The sequence below is a fragment of the Saimiri boliviensis genome, chromosome 6, assembly GCF_048565385.1.
Source record: "Saimiri boliviensis isolate mSaiBol1 chromosome 6, mSaiBol1.pri, whole genome shotgun sequence".
NCBI lineage: Eukaryota > Metazoa > Chordata > Mammalia > Primates > Cebidae > Saimiri > Saimiri boliviensis.
This window is the reverse complement of record NC_133454.1, coordinates 60,247,236-60,267,638: the sequence shown is the minus strand read 5'-3', so window position 1 is coordinate 60,267,638 and position 20,403 is coordinate 60,247,236. Positions and strand designations below refer to the sequence as shown.

Below are 20,403 nucleotides of genomic sequence, written 5' to 3'. Positions count from 1 at the left end.
AGGTGTGAACACGTGAATGGGGGTCAGTGTAGAGCTAGGGTGTTTCTCCTCTTCACAGCCTGGAGACAGGAGGGCTCAGCTAGGCTGTTAAGCTGATAACAGAGAACCCCAGGATGTTGGCTGTTAGGACATTACCTTCATTTTGCTCTGATACGTTCTAGAAAATTGGCTGGAAGCAGGGGAATAAACAGAGTGGCTTCTGGAAAGAGGTCTCCAGCATCTCTGTGATTCTATAATAGAAGATAAAATTTCAAGTTAGAAAAAGGCAAGTCTAAAAGTAATCGAATTCAAGCTATTTTCCAGTCCTCTTCCTTTGGGTTGGAACGGGAGTTTTCCATTTCTTCAGCAATTCTCTGGAGTCTTTCACTTCCAGCTTTTTAACAGCTCTTCTCCCTCCCTTTTCAGAGCTTATTGGAGGTCTGTCCTGGCATGTGCCCTCCTCCTCAGGGAGAAGGAGTGTGAGGTGGAGACAGGGTAGGTTGGGACACAAGGTCCGATTAACCGTGTGTCCCAGCTCAGTGCCCTGACTGAGCCCCGATCCTCATCTCCCCTGGAAGTGGGGCTCAGCACAGACAAGCAACCAACTGCTGGGCTGTAGGCGCCCCCGTGTTGGAACCTGAATTGAAGATTATCTCCTAAGCAGATACCCTCTTCCAAACTGAGGATGTAGGGCTTGGAAACCAGAAAATGCCAGGTCTGAGGGAGAGGAAAGAACAAGTCCAGCAATACACAGAGCTCTGTGTATTCAGAGGGAAGTTGGCAGGGTTGTGTTCGGGCAGAGGAACTCCGAGTGGTACAAAGGAGACGTGCCCAGAGTGGAGAAATCATGCTAATTGTCTGCACCAGAGCTGGAGAACGCCACCCAAAATGAAGAGAGAAAGGGGAGCCCTGTCCAGAGCCTCCAGGGCCCTGCGCCTCGCTCCTTTTGTCTACCTTCTTCTGATCCAGACAGGTAGGAGGTCGGAAGGGTAAGGAAGGGTCTGGAGAAAGGACCCGGGGCTTTTACAGCAGAGGGAGGGGAGAGTGGAGGGCCTGAATGCCTTCGGGGCGGGAGTAAGGGAGAGCGCAGCTGCTGTGGGAAGCTTCTCACAGAATGCGGGCATTAGCGTTGAATATATTACTTCATTCCGTGTGCCTCCCGCGCGGCCCCTGCCCCTTCCCCTCAAAAGGCTGCATGACTTTGGAGCTCCCACGGCATTCAGTACATTAGATGGCAGGCACTGGGCCATTTCGTATGGGATGACTTGCTGGCGTGGGCCAGTCCGGCATTCTTTCCAAGGAATTGTGGTGGGGCACGAGGGGTGGGAGTAGGGGAAATCTTCTTTTTGTACTTCCCCAGCCCCCCACTCTGGCTTCTCGGAGTGTAAAAGGGTAAGACAAGTGAAAGAAGTTTTGGAGATAATGAGCCTCCCAGTGTGGGATAGTCATACCAACCTATCCATAATTCACTCCACACCATAGCTGCCTACCTCCGCTACTGCCCCCTACCAACTCCTTCGAGAAGTGATCTTATTTAAATATACCTATTTATGAGTACATATACCTATGCGCACACACAATTATAGAGCACCTAAGAATTCACAACTTCATGGGGCAAACAGATGCAGAGATCATTTTACTAAACTGCAGGAACTATCATAAGTCAATTATGCAGAGAATGCATAGCAATCAGAGAAAGGTCACCTACCCCATCCAGGAAGCTGATGCTGGTGGTGGGGGGTTGGTAGGGTAGGACACAGAGTGTGGGTATATCAGGGGGAGGTTTCCTTGTAGAAGAAATGTGTGCACTGAATTTTAAAAGATGGGAAAAACAGGTAGGAGTATGAATGGGCATTAGGGTTGGGAAATGGGCAAAGGTCAACAGCTTGAAATAACAAGTATTTAGTCCCAGCCCAGCATTTCATCACTGCTGGAGAGAAAAGCATGAATTGAGTTAGGCAAGAGTTTTGTAAACCAGATTCATATTCTGGGGGTTGAGAGGTTGGGGGCTGGTGAGCGGTTTTTAATTTGGGGTCTGTCAGGCTTACACGTACCTTTCAGATAACGCAGTCTGCAGGGAGCCATTGGAGGGGAAACTGGAGGCAAATAAAGTAAGAAAGGAAGTTTGTATTCATTTTCTAGGGCTCCTGTAACAAAATACCACAAACTGAGTGGCTTAAACAACAGAAATACATTGTCTCAAAGTCTTGGAAGCCAGAAGTGGGAGTTCGAGGTGTCAGCAAGGCCACACTCTCTCTGAAGCTTCTAGGGAGGGCTCTGCCTTCGGGTTCTCTCCTAGCTTCTGGTAATTCCTTGGCTCGTGTCAGCATCACTGCAGTCTTGGTATGGCATTCTCCATGTTTGCATGTCTGTGTCCACATTTCCCCTTTTTATATGGACACATACTAGAGTAGGTCCACCCAACTCCAGTATGATCTCTTCTTATTGGATCTGCAGTGACCCATTGCCAAATAAGGTCACATTCAGAAGTACTTGGGGGTTAGGACTTTGACATATGAATTTGAGGGTAACACAGGTCAGCCTATACCAAAGCTATTGCAGTAGACCAGGAAAGAAATAAGAGAAGTAACGTGGACTGAAAGTATAATAAAGATAGAGGAAATGAGGCATGTTGAGAAAATGTTTTAGAGGTAAATCAGGAGCTAGTGACCTGTAGGAAGTAGGAGGATCCAGGGAGGAAGGGGGGATTCCTGTGTAAAATCTTAAACAAAAAAATGAGACAGGGTTGAGGGATATGGTGATGAGTATCATACATGTTTAGATTGAAATACCTGTGAGGCTTCCGTGTGAAGATGTTACATAGCCTGGAGTTGGGTGGCAGAGAGATCAGGGTTGGAGAGAAGTATTTGGCAGCTGTCAGCCCATAGGTGAGAGTTAAAACAATAAGCACAGATAATATTACTTAGGAGGGGGAAAATATGGAATGAAAATGAAACATGTAACCTCAAGATTTGTAGAGGACGGCAGAGAAAGAAATGCCCATTAAGTAGACAAAGAGGGAACGGTCAGAGAGACAGGAGGACTAGAAGCCTGTGGGGCTATCCAGAAGATCAAGGGAGTTGAGAGTTTCAGGAGGAAATCAACACTATCAAATGTGTCAGAGAGATCCAATGTGACAAAGACCTGAAAGAGCCCACTGGATAAGGCAATTAAGAGGTTACTGTTGGCTTTGGTGAAATGACAATGAGCTGAAGAAAGAATTAGAGCTGAAGGTATGCAGACAGTGAATTGAGGATAGGAAATGCACAAATATACAAAGCAGAAATGGCCCTAAACTCCTTCTGGCCAGCAAATGATAAGGAAAAAAATTACAGAAAGATCACGTCAGTCAGTAAGATTGAGACAAAACAAAAGGTGATCAAAGATATTCTGTGTGAAAAAATGTAACTGGGTGAATACACCAAAACATTCTAAATGTGGCCAGGCGCAGTGGCTCATGCTTGTAATCTCAGAACTTTGGGAGGCTTAGACGGGTGGATGGCGTAAGCCCAGGAGTTTGAGACCAGCTTGGGCAACATGGCAAAACCCTGTCTCTACAAAAATTTAAAAATTAGCCAAACCTAGTGGTGCACGCTTGTAATTCCAGCTACTCAGGAGGTTGAGGTGGGAGGATTGCTTGAACCAGGAAGGTCAAGGATGCAGTGAGCCCTGATCATGCCACTGCATTCCAACCTGGGTGATAGAGTGAGAACCTTTCTCAAAAATAATAATAATTATTATATATATTATATATATATATATAATTTAAGCTATGCTAATATTATATTAGTTAATGGCCTATGATAGATAAGAGGTAAATGCTGGGAGAGGCCGTTGTACTGCTATGGACTAAAGAGTAATACGAGCTGAGATTCTAGAAGGAATCCCTGCCATTCTTAATATATTATTTAGGAAAATGTCTGCTTCTGGGACCAATAAATTCTAAAATTTAAGTTCCTGGTATTAACTATGTGATAGTCCATTGTAGTTTCAGACTAGGCCTGGGAAGAGGAAGGACTCTACTCCATGAAGTTTTTCAGGGACCAAGCCAATGGAGCCCTATCAACTTTGGCATGTGCTTCCAAAGATCACCCTGAGGTTTATCTCCATTTCTTCCAGGTAGAGAATTTTATTTTATTTTATTTTTAACAGCAAAACATACAAGGAAGGCTTTGCTAAACAAGGTCTGCAGGTGTTACGTATCACTTACACTAGTTGTCTCCACTACAACTCAGTCACTTGGCCATACTTAACAGCCAGGGAAGCTGGCTGGGAAATGCAGTTTTTAAGATTGACACTAAAGGGGAGACTGGACCACGTGGCTCTGGCTCCCCAAGATTTACCTTAATCTTGTGCTGTGGCAGACAACACTGAGCTAACCCTGAGGCATGGAACATGCAGTCTTTAACACTCTGGCCCTGACGTGGACAAATGAGGCTTTTCTAAATTGATCATTTTTATTTCCCAATTTTTAAATTCCAACTTAACAAACATTCACATACAAATTTTCTAGAGACCAGGGCATTAACTGACAGACATAAACACAGCATGTCGTAAGTCTAGGTAATCTTATTTTCAAGGTTTCATTCTCTGGAATCCAAGAACTCTTCCATCCCTAAGGACCCAATAGAAACAAGTCTCTTACCTAGGTTCCAAGCTTTTTAGATCCCAGTTTACCTCTACATTGTAGGTGCTGTCATTTTTTAAATTGTCATTAAAAATTGCATATGATATAGTACATTTAGCATAAAGATACAGTTTTGTGAACCTTTAAAAAGTTAACAAACCCATGTAATCAACCCCCAAATTAAGAAGTAAAACATTTTGGCACCTCAGAATCACCCTCATACTATCTCAGTTACTATTGCTTTCCCTCTGGGATTACAATGGTGTCCTAACTTCTAATACAGATTAATTGTGTATGTCTTTCTATAAGTGGTATCATATGTATTCATTCTTCTATGGCAGAATACCAAGTTTGTAGAATTCATCTACGTTGTTTTTGTAGTTTGGTCTCACTGCTGTATAGCATTCCATTGCATGAATATGCCACAATTTATTTCTCTATTCAACTTTGACAGACGCTTTGCTTGTTTCCAAACCAACTCAACGAACTTAGCCCCATTGGGGCTTTATGAATAGAGTTGTTAATATTATACATTCTATAATAGTACATATCTTTTGGAGAACAGATATGGGTATTTCTTTTGGGGATACTCCTAGGAATAGAATTGCTTAATTATAGGTATCTGTGTATTTAGCTTTCATAGGTATGGCCAAACAGTTTTCAAAAATAATTATATCAGTTTACACGCCTATCAACATGTATGAGTTTCAGATGATCCATATTTTCACCAATAATTGTATTTTCTCTTTTTCATTTTGGCCATCCTAGTGGAGATGAGCTGTTATCAAATTCTGGTTTAAGGTTGGTGTGGTGGCTCACATCTGTAATCCCAGCACATTAAGAGGCCAAGGCACAAAGATTGCTTGAGGCCAGAAGTTCAAGACCAGCCTAGGGAAGGCAGTAAGACCTCATCTCTACAAAAAAATTTTTTTTAATTAGCTGAGAGTGGTGATGTGTTCCTGTAGTCCCAGCTACTTGAGAGGCTGAGGCAAGAGAATCTCTTGAGCCCAGGAGTTTGAGGCTGCAGTGAGGTATGATCATGCCACTGCAGTCCAGGCTGGGCAGCAGGGTGACACCTTGATGCTTTAAAAAATAAATAAATAAATAAATAAATAAAAGTTTAAAATTGTATTTCCATCATAATTAGTTGTACCCATTTTCCTATTGTGTTGTTTGAATTTCTTTAAAGTGTGGTCTGTGGGCATTTAAAATATATGTTTTGCATACGTGCCTTTTATAGGATGAATTGCAAATATCTCCTCCCACTTATGGTTTGCCTTTCACTTTCTAAAGAGTATCTTTTGCTGAATAGACGCTCTTAATTTTATTGAGTCTAATGTATCATTTCCTTCTTTGATGGTTACCACTTTTGTGTCCTTTATAAGAGATCTTGTGTCTCCCCTCAAGTCAAGGATATAGTCTGTTTTCTTTTTCAAATGTTGTTGTTTTGCCTTTAACATTTAGATCTGTAATCTATCCAAAATTAATATTTGTATAAGGTGTGAGGTAAGGATCAATGCGTTTGTATCCCGGATGGCCCAGCACTATTTTGTGAAAAGCACTTTTCTCCTGCACTGCAGTGTCACCTTTGTCATCATTTGAGCAATCATATTTAAGTCTGCTTTCAGACTTTCTGTTGATCTATTTGTCTATCTTTGTGTCAAGATCACAAAGTAAACTTCCTGGGATTTTGATTTGTATTGTACTAAATTACAAATCAGTTAAGGAGAATTGACAACTTAAGAGGAGTAATTGTTTCAGTCCAAAAACATGGTAAATCTCTGTATGCCATCTTAATACCTATTAACTAAGTACACATTCCTGAATATCTACAATCTTTAGATTGTAGATAAAAAGCTACCAGTTCCTGGATCCCAAAAGCCTTCTTCACAATTTCTCTTTCCTGAGTTTCTCTTATATCCCTGAATAATTGGCACTTCAAATGATTTGTGGGCCTCAACAGGATAGCAACATAAGAATGCAACACAGCAGCCCCAACATCTATACAATGAGTGATGCACCTGTAGAGTAACAGCAGAGGAGGCGGCAGGTGGTGTTCTCAGATCCTCATTAATTAGGAATAATATTAAAAATCAAAAGCAGAAACAATATGTTTTCCTTTTAGGAAACCGAAGTGTTCTATCCTTGGATTATTAGATGCAGTTCTGGCTACCACACCATAAAAGGAAATAATACAGTTGGAGAAAGCCCAAGGAAGGGTATCTATGATGGCCATAGGATGAAGAGATTTCTTTGTGGAGATAGACCCAAACTAAAAAAAAAAAACTTTTCAGATGCAAAGGGACATGGCAGCAGTCTTTGGTGTTAGGGAATATAGATAAGGTCTGTATAGACCAAATCCTAGAACACACATTTGGCACCACCCCCATTGACACTTTTAAAAGGTAAATTTAAGACAAATACTGGTGAAAGGAAACTTTGACCCAGCAAAGTGAGCAGATAAAAATGAGTGGATGGTGATTTCTCTAAGGGAAGACCCTAATAAGAAAAGCCAAGGCTGTCTGCAGGTACATTCTTATACCCTAAAGTGTGACATTCCCAGGCGTCACAGCAGCTCAAAATCCTACTTAAGGAGAGGCCACCACCCTACCCCAGTACCACATTGTTGAGGGTGATAGGGTACTTCTTGCTGAGATCTCAATTTCCTTTCCTTCAGCCTCTGGTGGGAACAAAAACTTTCTTCCTTCTGATGCCTCAGAGACAATGATTAAGTTAATCGTTTCTCAAGGTTGAGTGGTCCTAGTCCATTTATTTCCACTCTGGACCTTAGTTGTGAGCTATTTCCTCATTTTTGTGTCGTACCTTGGCTGCTGTCCCAGTTCTGTGTCCCTTGAAAGTTGTGGAACCAGAACTTAATACAGAGTATGATTTTGGCTAGAGTTTTTGGGAAACAGTGTTTGCTCAGCAAACTGCTCTGTCAGCTGTCAAGAAAGACTCTTTCATTCACTTATGAACACGTGTGAATACATCCTTTTGACCCACGGACATACTCATGATCACAGGCATGATGAGAGGACTTATCTAGAGGGTGGTGAGGCCTCAGGCAATCTATAGGCCATAGCTTCTCCAATATTTTCATCCAGAAATAACAACTTTAAGTTGGCAGAAAGGCTTCAGGGAGAAATATATTGCAAAAAGGCTACTAGGACTTTGGATGGGATAGGAGCGCATGGAAGCCAGGGAAGCTCCAGGAGGCCACAGAAGATAGAAGGGAAAGGAGAAATTCCTTCCACTTGTTTTTGAGGTTGTCACTGTCCAGACTCCTAGAAGAAGGAAATGAGACTCCTCAGTTCGGTGCTTGGGGTCATTACACCTGTGCACCCTGACTATCTGAGATCCATGTCTCAGTTAATTTACAAAGTCTGTTTTGCTAAAGTTGAGGATGCATGCCCGTGACACAGCCTCAGGGGGTCCTGATGACATGTTCCCAAGATGGTCAGAGCACAGTTTGGTTTTATACATTTTAGGGAGACAGGAGACATCAAGCAACATATGTAAGATGAACGTTGGTTTGATCCAGAAATGTGGGACAACTGTAAGCCGGGAGGGGGCTTCCAGGTCATAGGTGGATAAGAGACTAAGAGACAAATCGTTGCATTCTTTTGCGTTCCTGATTCGTCTTTTCGAAGGAGGCACTCAGATACGCATTTATCTCAGGGAGCAGAGGGGTGACTTTGAATAGAATGAGAGGCAGGTTTGCCATAAGCAGTTCCCAGCTTGACTTTTTCCATTAGCTTAGTGATTTAGGGGCCCCAAGATTTATTTTCCTTTTACACATCAATTAACTCCAGGGTGGCTCTGCATAGGTAATCCTCACAGCACATTACTACACACTGGGTTTCAAGAAAGCGGGTAGATGTTCCCCAGCTATTTGATCATCACTCCAGGGCCTTTAATCAAGCTCATGCCTTTTTTCAGGGCCACCTCTTGTTATACATACCAAAGCCTATTTGCCTAAAAAGGGAAATTTGAAAGTTTGCTTTTCTAAATCAAGCCATGCCTTGGACCTAGTAGTTGATAGGCAGGATATCCCATTTAAATAATCACAGAAATTAAGAATTACAAGAAACCTTATGGATCATGTGGCCAAATGGACTTTGGTCTGATGCACAGAGCCGATAAGGATTCCTAGTCGCTCCTTGGGTTATTGACGGGGACAGGACTCATCCCCAGCACCTCTTCTACCAAAGCACGTGAGATGGAACCATATTTCATTTCTTTCCATTGTTATTTAAGATTTTGTGGCAAGAAAGTATCATTAATTTTTAAAAGTCTGAAAATAGTTTATGTTGTTCATTTTGCCTGCCCCAAATTAAGATTTTCATTCAACAGCAAGCATATGATATTCAGATATTCACACAATTTAGCTTTGATCATTAGAGCTGTCTCTTCTGCTCTTTTTTTGTTTTGTTTTTGTTTTTGTTTTTTTGTTTGTTTTGAGATGGAGTCTTGCTCTGTTGCCCAGTCTGGAGTGCGGTGGTGCTATCATGGCTCACTACAAGCTCCACTTCCCAGGTTCAAGTGATTTTCCTGCCTCAGCCTCCCAAGTAGCTGGGATTACAGGTGTGTGCTATCCCACCTAGCCAGTTTCTTTTACTTTTAAGGTTTTATGATTCTAACATTTCTGGCAAGTAGTGGATCATAGAATGTCAGAGCTTGGGTCAGGTGTGTTGGCTCATGCCTGTAATCCCAGCACTTTGGGAGGCCAACACGGGTGGATTGCCAGAGCTCAGGAGTTCAAGACCAGATACCTGGGCAACATGGTGAAACCCTGTTTCTTCAATAAATAAATAAATAAATAAACTAGCAGGCCATAGTGGCAAATGCCTATGGTCCCAGCTACTTGGAAGGCTGAGGTAGGAGGATAGCTAGATCCTGAGAGGCAGAGACTGCAATGAGCCAAGATTGCGCCACTGCACTCCAGTCTGGGTGACACAGTGAGATCTTGTCTAAAAAAAAAAAAAAAAAAAAAAGGTCAGAGCTAAGAAGGCACCTAGAGATCTAGAGATCTTCGGGTCCTGCTTCTTCGTTATACAGAAGAGGAAGCTGAGGCCCAGCAAAGTGAAAAAATAGCTAATTGGTCTTTCCTTGACCGTTTCCAAAGATGAGGAGCTCAGTACTTGGCAAATCACTTGTTCCAAAAATGGATCTAATATATTTAGTAAATAAAATTTGCTTTGATCTTCACCACCAACCTTTTAGTTTAACTGTCTCTTGGTTTGGTCTTGTCCTCTAAGCACAAGGAGAGAAATAAGGAATGAAAAGGCACAGCTCAGTTTCCTCAACACTGAATGGGAGCAGCAGCAGGGTGAGAAATAAGGGTGAGAAAGAAAGAGGGAGCTTCAGAGGGAATTACAGTCAAAGGAAGCGGCAGGAGGTGCAGAGGGACTGAGCATCTGGCATGTACGTGCCTATTCAGCTAAACTCAGCCCTCCTCCCAACTGGCATGCTATCCAGAAGACCCTCCTTCAGGTGGTTGGATTGCTCTACAAGGCCAAGTGACACCAAATATCAGCATCTATTCAGGTCTCAAAGCTCCTAAGAGGTCTCTGAAATGTGAGATGTGTCTCTGGATATAGCATCCATTGCACAAGTGGTAAAATCCCAGATTTACAGGGCTGGAACAAACCAGTGAGACCATCTAGCCTACTACTTCTGTTATGTATAGGGAATCTGAGTTCCAAAGAGATGGGACCCTCCTAAGTCATGTACCAATAATAAAGCCCAAAACTCTGCTCAGTCTGCTGTATGACAATGACTAAAATGTATACTGTACTTTCCAATCCTGTGAACTTGATAAGGCAGTTGCTGTTATTTTTTTTATTTTTTATTTTTTTGAGATGAAGTCTCCCTTTGTCACACAGGCTGGAATGCAGTGGCACTATCTCAGCTCACTGCAATCTCTGCCTCCCTGGTTCAAGCGATTCTCGTGCCTCAGCCTCCAGAGTAGCTAGGACTACAGACGCATGCCACAATGCCCAGCTAATTTTTTGTATTTTTAGTTGACACGTGGTTTCGCCATGTTGGCCAGCCTTGTCTGGAACTCCTGACCTCAGGCAATCCATCCGTCTTGGCCTCTAAAAGTGCTACGATTACAAGCGTGAGCTACCACGCCCAGGCTTGTTATTATTATTATCCTTATTTTACAAACAAGAAGAATGAGCCTTAAAACGATTATGTACTCAAATCCACAAAGCAAGTAAGAGCAGGAGCCCAATGTGACAAAGCTTTTCTGATTCTAAGCTCTTTGTCTACCCTTCCCAAATCCCTCTTCTAGGGGTACAGATTGGGCTGGAGTTCAGGTAAATTCCCAAAACCGCCTTCCTACTTGCAGAACTGTTCTTCACTGAGTGGCCTAGTAAGATGCTACATGCATCTACAGAAAAGATGGGGGAGGCTCTTGGTATAACTAGAAAGTGGTCAAGTTGTCTTCGGGCCCCTAAGCTTTCCCTTTACTGGCACTGTCTCATGACCTGCTCCTTTCTTTGTGAACCTGTGTTCCCATGCTTTCTCCATCTCACCCTCCCAATCCCCAATCGAGAAGATCTGACAAATTCACCCAGAGATCTAATGACTGTAAGCTTCAGATGAGGTAGGGATTTTCATCAGTTTTGCTCATTGATATATCCAAAAGACATAGAAAAGTGTCTGGCACATAGGAGATATTCAATAAATATTTTTATCAATGGATGGCCTAGGGTGTGGGTGAGCTAGAATCTTCCACAAGAGGAAGGCAATGGACAAAGTGCCAGAGAGGCAGAGGGCCAGGTGGAAGAAGGATTGAGGGCTATGGGATGACTGTGAGGGAGGACACAGGGGCAGAGGTGCACAGAGCTACCATGGAGGAAGAGATAGCACCACGAGGTAAGCAGCCAGGATTGGCAGGAAGTCAAGAGCCAGAGAGGTGAGGCTTTGGGAGATCAGAGGGCTTAAAGCTGGGGGTGGGCTAAGGAGCCCAGGGCCTGATGCTGCCCTCTTCCTCATGGGTCTCTGTTCACAGACCCCCTGGAGGGGGTGAACATTACCAGCCCCGTGCGCCTCATCCATGGCACCGTGGGGAAGTCGGCTCTGCTTTCTGTGCAGTACAGCAGTACCAGCAGCGACAAGCCTGTAGTGAAGTGGCAGCTGAAGCGTGACAAGCCAGTGACCGTGGTGCAGTCCATTGGCACGGAGATCATCGGTACCCTGCGGCCTGACTATCGAGACCGTATTCGGCTCTTTGAAAATGGCTCCCTGCTTCTCAGCGACCTGCAGCTGGCCGATGAAGGCACCTATGAGGTCGAGATCTCCATCACTGATGACACCTTCACTGGAGAGAAGACCATCAACCTTACTGTAGATGGTAAAGTGCTCTGGCAGGGAAAGAGGCAAGACTGGCAGGTGGGACTGGGGAAGGGTCTGCCCAGCGCACCAACTAGACCAAGGGAAAATCAACCCAAAAGGCACTTAGGAGCTGAAACTGAGGCAAGTGGACACTAGAAGTTGGCAGACAGGCACAGCACAGCTAATCATGTACTGTGATTGCCACGTGCCAGAAACTATTTTAAGTGCTTTGCATGTGTTGACTCATTAAATCAGGGGATAGTTAATATCATTATCCCCATTTTGCAGATGAGGAAAGTGAGCCACTGAAAGGTTGAATAACTTGCCCAAGGTCACACAGATAGAAGTGATAGAGCCAAGATTTTAACCTAAACACTTGGACCTATGCTTAGCCCAACTAAAATATCTTCCTGGCTAGGTCAGTTTAAGACATTAAAGCCCAGTGGTCTTGGGAAGGCATTTGGAAAGAGGCAACGAGGGCAACACCATGTGTCCCTTGTTCAGAATTCACCCACTGTACCTAGTTAGTGCTCCATAAATAGTTGGTGAAACGAATGAATAAATGATGAGAAAGGACTGGATTTAGGATGCCTGAAGTCTTCTCAGCCCACAGATTGAGTTGGAAGGCAGTGTTAAAGGTGTGTTGGAAGGCAGAGAGCTAAAAAGGGGAAGGGGAACATTTCTTAGCCAATGACTCACAGGCTCCCCCATTCCTGCGGCTCAGTGCCTATTTCAAGGCCGCAGGTGTTGGTGGCTTCGACCACTGTGCTGGAGCTCAGTGAGGCCTTCACCTTGAACTGCTCACACGAGAATGGCACCAAGCCCAGCTACACCTGGCTGAAGGACGGCAAGCCCCTCCTCAATGACTCGAGAATGCTCCTGTCCCCTGACCAAAAGGTGCTCACCATCACGCGCGTGCTCATGGAGGACGACGATCTGTACAGCTGCGTGGTGGAGAATCCCATCAGCCAGGGCCGCAGCCTGCCCATCAAGATCACCGTATACAGTGAGTTCCCTACAGGCTTTCCTTCAGTACTTAAAGCCCAAGAGGCAGGTGACCATGAGAGACTGAGGACATCCCAAAGAGTGTCACTGGGGGAAAGGGGACAGAGATGGACAAACTGTCCATGGAGGATACCAAGAGGTAGGCAGTGGCTTCTGTGCAAGCTCCACCACCAGCATCAGCCAGGCATGTGGTCTGGGGCTCCCCTTCTCCTCCTTCCTTGGCAGGAAGCTCTGCTCACCACACCTTGCACCTTTGAAGTTTCTCCTGCCTCTCTGCTTCTCTCTCTCCCTAGGAAGAAGCTCCCTTTACATCATCTTGTCTACTGGAGGCATCTTCCTCCTTGTGACCTTGGTGACAGTCTGTGCCTGCTGGAAACCCTCCAAAAGGTCTGGGTAACTCTCCTGAGCACCCGAGTCCTTCAATCCATCCCAAACCTAAACCCTATCTTAAGTCTCTTAAGCCTTTCCTCCCAGGGCTCTGCGTCTCTTCCCCAGAGATCCAGTCTACCATTGTGTGTGCAACAGCATCCTGTACTCCAAGCCCCACAACCCTAGCCCCAGTAACCATAGTTTTTCACTTGCCAAGCACCTTTTTTGGGGCCAGGTACTGTGGCTGTGGCTAGCCTGCTACCTTTTGATTATCTGCAGCTTACAGATAATGACACTGAGACTCGGATTGGTTAAATGACTTGCCCACAGTCACAATGCTAGTGACAGACTTAAGGTGCAAACCTAGATGTGGCTCATTCCAAAGCTCATGGACTGTACCCAGCCCATCTTCCTGTCACAAGGCCTCTTTTACGGCCATCAGATTCTTCCCTGTGTCCCCATTAGATCTCCTTCTCACATTCAGTAGTTTGGCTCATGGTGGGGCTGGATTGATTCACAGGAAACAGAAGAAGCTAGAGAAGCAAAACTCCCTGGAATACATGGATCAGAATGATGACCGCCTGAAACCAGAAGGTGAGCTCCCAGCCACCCACTCATCCATCCCATCAACACTGAATGTCAGTGGGCTGCTGGGAAAAGACAGAACTGGGCAACAAGGAAAACAGCTCTGCAGGGCCCCTTCACCAACTGCACAAAGACTGCAGAGGAGGGAGAGGTTTGGCCAAGGTAGGAGACAGGATATTCAGATATGTTGGTGGAGGTTGTGGCGGGCCAGTTAGGGAACACAGAGAGTAGGTGCCAGCTGGTGTGGAGAGTCTGTACCTGAACCAGCCACCCCATTCCCTCCCATGTGCAGCAGACACCCTCCCTCGAAGTGGTGAGCAGGAACGGAAGAACCCCATGGCACTCTATATCCTGAAGGACAAGGTGAGCAGCTCTGGGCTGGGTGCCCAGAAGCATACAGTGAGCCTCTCCCACATGCCTGGTGCTAGAGAGCCATACCATAATCCTATCCCTTTATAACAGCAGTCCCCAACCTTTTTGCCATCAGGGACCAGTTTTATGGAAGAAAATTTTTCCATGGATGGTGGTGGGGTGGTTTCGGGATGAAACTGTTCCACCTAAGATTATCAGGCATTGGATTCTCGTAAGGAGCATGCAACCTAGATCCTTGGCATGTGCAGTTTACAATAGGGTTCATGCTCCTATGAGAATCGAGTGCAGCCACTAATTCGACAGGAGATGGAGCTCAGGCGATAATGCAAGCGATGGGGAGCGGCCTTAAATACATAGGAAGTTTTGCTTTCTGGCCTACTGCTCACCTGCTGCTCTGCCGTTATGTTCCTAACAGACTATGGTCCAGTACCAGTCCTTGGCCTGTGGGCTGGGGAACCCCTGCTTTATAGTACTCAGAGTAACCCTGTGAAATATATGTGTCATGACCATTTTAGAGATTAGAAAAACAAGGCTGTGAGATTAAATGACTTGCTCAGGATTAAACAAGTGAATGAGTGGCAGATCTAAGTTTCAAACCTAGGTCTTTGGACACCAGTTCTGGTGATTTCCACCCTATTCCACAACTGACTCTGTCCCAGGCTGTCCATGACCAGTGGAAAGAGGAGAGTAAAGAGGAAAAGCACTCAAAAATCGCATTTCAACATTTACTTAACACCTATTATGTGCCAGGAGGCCCCACGCTCAGTGTGGCATATTGCCAGAAAAACCAGACCTCTATCTGCCCCTTCCAGGAGGGGGGCGTGCAGAGGGAACCGGGTGCCTCCCCTCGGAATTCCAGCGAGCTCCGACACCAGGCGCGCTCCCAGGCTGGGCGGACTGTCCCCTGACCCCTGCGGGGCGTGTCCTTGCAGGACTCCCCGGAGCCCGAGGAGAACCCGGCCCCGGAGCCTCGAAGTGCGACAGAGCCCGGCCCGCCCGGCTACTCCGTGTCTCCCGCCGTGCCCGGCCGCTCGCCGGGGCTGCCCATCCGCTCAGCCCGCCGCTACCCACGCTCGCCAGCGCGCTCCCCCGCCACCGGCCGGACGCACACGTCGCCCCCTAGGGCCCCGAGCTCGCCCGGCCGCTCGCGCAGCGCCTCGCGCACACTGCGGACTGCGGGCGTGCACATAATCCGGGAGCAAGATGAGGCCGGCCCGGTGGAGATCAGCGCCTGAGCCTCCTGGGGACCCCCTGCGAGGCGCCTGCGGTCTGCGGCCGGCGGCCTTGGGGAGGGCTGGGAAGCCGGGGCCGGTGCGCTAGGGGCGAGGGGAGGTCCCCGCGGGGCGCTGGTGTCTCGGGTGTGGACGTGTGTGAGCATGCGCAGACGGAGGCGAGTGCGCGGAGGCGGCAGTGAGGTGGGGAAACCGGATCGCTTTTGCTTCCGGTTTACTGGCTGTGTTCTCAGTTGGTATAGGTTGTGCCCTCTTAGAACCACATAGATTATTAAATTTCTGGCCCAATACCCGACAGGGTTTTATGGAAACTAACATCAATAACCTAACCCCCGTGACGATCCTGTGCTCTTCCCAGGGAGCCATGAGGTTTCCCACTCACCACCCTTCCCTCTGAACAAATGCCTGAGTTCTGGGGCACTTCTTTTTTGGGAAGTTCAGATTAGAGAGGCCACTTTCCCGAAATTCACAGCTGTACTAAGCTAAGGAGAAGCCAGATGCCGGTAACTGGGTGTGCAGGGGCTGTTCCGAGCTGGGGGGGGGGGGTCATTGTGAAGGCCTTTTTCCCTGGGCACCTGGTTACCTGGGGACCTGCAAGTTGGTGAGGGAAGGGTACAAGCACACTTCTCTTTTGTGTTTGTTTGTTTTGAGACAGAGCCTCGCTCTGTCGCCTAGGTTGGAGTGCAGTGGTGCCATCCTTGCTTACTGCAAACTCCGCCTCCTGGGTTCAAGCAATTCTCCTGCCTCAGTCTCCCAGGCAGCTGGGACTACAGGCGCCGGCCACCACACCCGGCTAAGTTTTTGTATTTTTAGTAGAGACAGTATTTCACCACTTTGACCAGGATGGTCTTGATCTCCTGACCTCGTTATCCGCCAGCCTCAGCCTCCCAAAGTGCTGGGATTACAGGCGTGAGCCACTGCACCCGACTCATTTCTTTTCCCTCTGACCTGGGCCCTAGCAAGAGCAAAGAACTCAAGCCTGCCAGCTTGGCCTCCTCCTAGAGCCTCCCTCAGAGGCATGCCATGCCAAGCATTCTTTCTGTCTCTGTTCCTGAATAAAAGAGACGAATGGGCTTATTCGTTTACAGAAGTGAAGTCCACTTACTCCCCTGGCCCAGAAATCCAGACCAAGTGAGGAATTGTTTTAGCTCATCAAACTCATATCTTCATCCTGGCTTCCTTACAAAATAAGCCTTTCAAACAATCATTGTCCTCAGGAAGGTTGTTGAGCTTCCTCCAGCTGTGAGAATAAGTCCTAATCTCCAGAGAAATGGTTGGGGGAGGAGGAGGCTTATTGCTTCCCAGCATTTCGGGGAAACATGATCCAACCCCTGGCCTCCTGCCACCCATCTGCCCTGCTCCCACATGCTCAGATCGCAGGGAACAGAACAAGGGCAGACTCCCTAATCACACTAACATCGGAATAAAGAGGCCGGGCCACTGTGTAGCCAGGCTGTGCCCATGCCACCACCTATTGAACAGTTCATAGGAGGAGCAATAATCCACTGTGTGAGGAGAGAGGGCAATTAAAAAGCTGAAAGAGAAGGAGGCCCTCTGTGTATTCCGTCCTCTCCTCCTGAATGCCTCCAAGGGTCCTTGCATCCCTGGCCCCTCCACAACCTCCTAAACTCCAGAGCTGATTCTCCACCATCCCATGGAGCAATTCCCAGACCCCCATTACTCGTCACCTCCACACCAGGGCACGTTTTGTCTCAGCCCCAAAGGCACTGACATTTCTAGTTTGCCCCCTCTGCCCTGACCCCAACAGCATGCCTCTCTCAGCTCCCTGTCCCTAGGCACATCCCCAGGCTCATTTGAGCAGGTGTGCCTTTGCAGCTCCCCTAAACTTCCCAGGTGCCTCATCCATAATGAGATAGTGCATGTAGGGGAAAGTTTCTCAGGAAAGTGGAAGAGGCAGGACTTGGAGGAGTACCTGCTGGTCAACCTTGAGATGCACAGGTGAAGGTTAGCGTGAGATGAGAGCATGCCATTCCCTGGTGCTGAATCCCTGAGGGGCCAGCTTCCCAGGCTTAAGCCAAATCTGCCTTAAAGTGGGGGTGGGGAGGGGTAAGTACAGAAGTGGGGTTTTTTGTTTGTTCATTTTTGTGCTGTTTTGATCTTCATCTTTGTATTCCTGGCATCTAGCAGAGTGCCTAGCACATACTGGATGCTCAATAAACTTTTGATGAAATGAAATGATAACTTTATTCCACATAAGGAAGGGTAACAAAACAAGCTGCTTAAATATACCCGTCATTTCCCTTTTTTCTTCTCCTCTTCTTTCACCACATTTTACCCTCTTTCCAAACCCCAGATTACCCATTCCAAAATCACTTATTCATTCATTTATTTATTCAGGTGTTCTTTTGTTTATTCAAAAAACGTGTTTATCTACCATCGACTAGGCCCTGTGCTAGACACTGAGGATACAGCATAACTATGTCAGGAAGACAGATCAGTAAACGGATGATCACAATATAGTGTATCAAATGCAATGGCAGAGGTAGATACAAGGTGCTCTGGGAGCATGTAGATTAGGTGTTGTCAGCAAAGGCATCTTGGAGGAGAAGAGACCTGAGTTGAGTCTTTCTTAGACTCGTTAGTTACTCTGGTTTTTGAAAGTTTGAAAGGACATGGTCCAAACAGAGGGAGAAGCATGTATAAAAGCTTGGAAGTGCAAGACCCAATGGAGGAATTCAGGGTACTGAGCCATAGCAGTTGATGAAATTATTTCAGGAAAGTATACAAAGTAGAAAGTGAAGAAAGCAAGAAAGCCGCAGATAGACTTCTGAGGCCATCACTATGTATTTCTACATTAAAAGGACCTCACCAAAAAGGCTAAAAATGCACAGCAAGTAAGATAGGAGAATATTTAGGAGATAACTATATCACACAATTGAAAGAATCAGAGGGTTTCAAGAAAAAGGGAGCATTTGGGACTGCAGGGGCTCACATATGGAAAGAAGTTAAAAGGGCATGTTAAATTTGGCAACAACAAAAACATTGAGTGACTTGGCATAAGCAGTTTCAGACATGCAGTGAGCCAGATTGCAACAGGTGAAAAGCGATACGTAGAACTTCCCTGCTAAGTGCTTCAAACTAGATGTTTGAGACGTCTCCTGTTTCAAAACAACCGGGTCCTGCTTAAATTATATTTGTTTTGCATCGCTGGTTTCAAGAGATGGGGGAGGTTTTTTTTGTTTTTTTGTTTTTTGTTTTTTTTAAGATGGAGACACTCTTGTCGCCCAAGCTGGAGTGCAATGATGCAGTCTTGGCTCACTGTAACCTCTGCCTCCCGGGTTCAAGTGATTCTCCTGCCTCAGCCTCCCAAGTAGCTGGGCCTACAGGCATGTGCCACCACACCCCGCTAAGTTTTGTATTTTTGGTAGAGACAGGGTTTCACTATGTTGGCCAGCTGGGCTTGAATTCCTGACCTCGTGATTCACCTGCCTCAGCCTCCCAAAGTGCTGGGATTACAGGCCTGAGCTGCCACGCCCAGCCAGAGATGAGGGAAATTTTTAAGCAGCCAGAAGTAAAACAAAATTTAAAGGCACAGTGAACTCAAAGTACTTAACACTCATAAAATGTGAGATTACCAAGGGAGATGAAGCAAGATGACTGAATAGAAGGCTCCACTGATTATCGTCTTCCCTGCAGGAACGCCAGATTGAACAACTATCCACATACACACAAAAAGCACCCTCATAACAACCAAAACCCCGATGAATGATCACAATACCTGGTTTTAACTTCGTATCACTGAAAGAGGCACTGAAGAAGGTAGAAAAGACGGTCTTGAATGGCTGACACCACCCTTACCTCATCACCCAGCAGCTGCCACATGGCACAGAGAGAATCTCTACACTTGCGGGAGGGAGAGTGCAGCCATTGTGAGACTTTGTGTCAGAACCCAGTGCTGCCCTGTCACAGTGGAAACAACACCAGCTTGGGTACCAGCACAGCTGCAGAACTCAGCCAGCACCCACAGAGGGAGCATTGAGATCAGCCCTTGCCAAAAAAGAATTATACATCCCAGTGGTGGGAACCTGAGTTCCAGAAAGACAACCATGGGTTAAAGTGCTCCGGGTTTCTAAATAACTTGAAAATCAGTCTAGGACACAAGGACTGCAATTCTAGGGGAACTCTCGATGCTGTGCTGGGCTTGGCTTGAAGCCAGTGGACTTGGCGGGGGGCATATGAGCTAGTGAGACAGCAGCTGGGGCAGCCAAGGGAGTGCTTGCATCATCCCTCTGCCAACACCAGGCCTCACAGCTTACAGCTTTGAAAGAGACTCTTTTCTTTTGCTCGAAGAGAGGAGCAGGAAGAGTAAACAAGACTGTGTATTGCAACTTGGATATCAGCTCAGCCATAGCAGGATAGGGCACAAGACAGAGTCCTGAGTTCCCCATTTCAGGCCCCAGCTCCCCGACAACATTTCTAGGCACCTTGGGCCAGAAGGGAACCCACTGCCTTGAAGAGCGGGACCCAGTCATCACCTGGCAGCATTCATCACCTGCTGACTATAGAGCCCTAGGTTCCTGAATAATTTGCAGTGGAACCAAGGTAATACTTGCCATTGGCCTTGGGTGAGACTAAGAGACATGCTGGCTTCAGGTGTCACCAAGTACCTTTCCAGCCGTATTGGCTATGGGAAGGGGCTCCTTCTGCTTGAGAAAAGTAGGAGGAAGGGTAAAGGGGACTTTGTCTTGCAGCTTAGGTACCAGTGTGGCCACAGTGGGGTAGAGAACCAAGTGGGCACTTGGGGTCCCTAGTTCCAGGGTTTGGCTCTTGGATGACATTTCTGGACCTGCCCTGGGCCATAGTGGAGCCCACTGACTTGAAAGGAGAGCCCTATGCCGGGCAGCCTTCACAGGCTGACTCAAGAGCCCT

At 46.5% G+C, this 20,403-nt stretch overlaps 2 protein-coding genes across 4 annotated transcripts; one reads left to right on the top strand and one right to left on the bottom strand.

Moving 5' to 3' along the window:
* The first annotated feature begins 455 nt into the window (after positions 1-455).
* Positions 456-17,709, top strand: HEPACAM (hepatic and glial cell adhesion molecule). Of its 3 annotated transcripts, XM_074400785.1 has the most exons (8): positions 708-952; positions 3,968-4,098; positions 11,711-11,969; positions 12,675-12,956; positions 13,249-13,342; positions 13,845-13,918; positions 14,202-14,272; positions 15,214-17,709. In XM_074400785.1, the coding sequence occupies exons 2-8, from the start codon at positions 4,006-4,008 to the stop codon at positions 15,514-15,516; spliced, it is 1,176 nt and encodes a 391-aa protein (XP_074256886.1). In that variant the 5' UTR covers positions 708-952; positions 3,968-4,005; the 3' UTR covers positions 15,517-17,709. The 3 variants fall into 3 exon arrangements, with proteins under 3 accessions (XP_074256885.1, XP_010332973.3, XP_074256886.1); XM_074400784.1 differs by lacking the exons at positions 3,968-4,098; positions 15,214-17,709 and adding an exon at positions 15,094-15,199 and having other exon boundaries at positions 456-952; positions 11,628-11,969; XM_010334671.3 differs by lacking the exon at positions 3,968-4,098 and having other exon boundaries at positions 458-952; positions 11,628-11,969.
* On the bottom strand, positions 16,921-20,312 carry HEPN1 (hepatocellular carcinoma, down-regulated 1). Its single transcript, XM_074401920.1, is given in 3 exon segments — positions 16,921-17,127; positions 17,130-17,201; positions 20,142-20,312. Coding segments are annotated over 3 exon segments (450 nt in total).
* Positions 20,313-20,403: the final 91 nt, after the last annotated feature.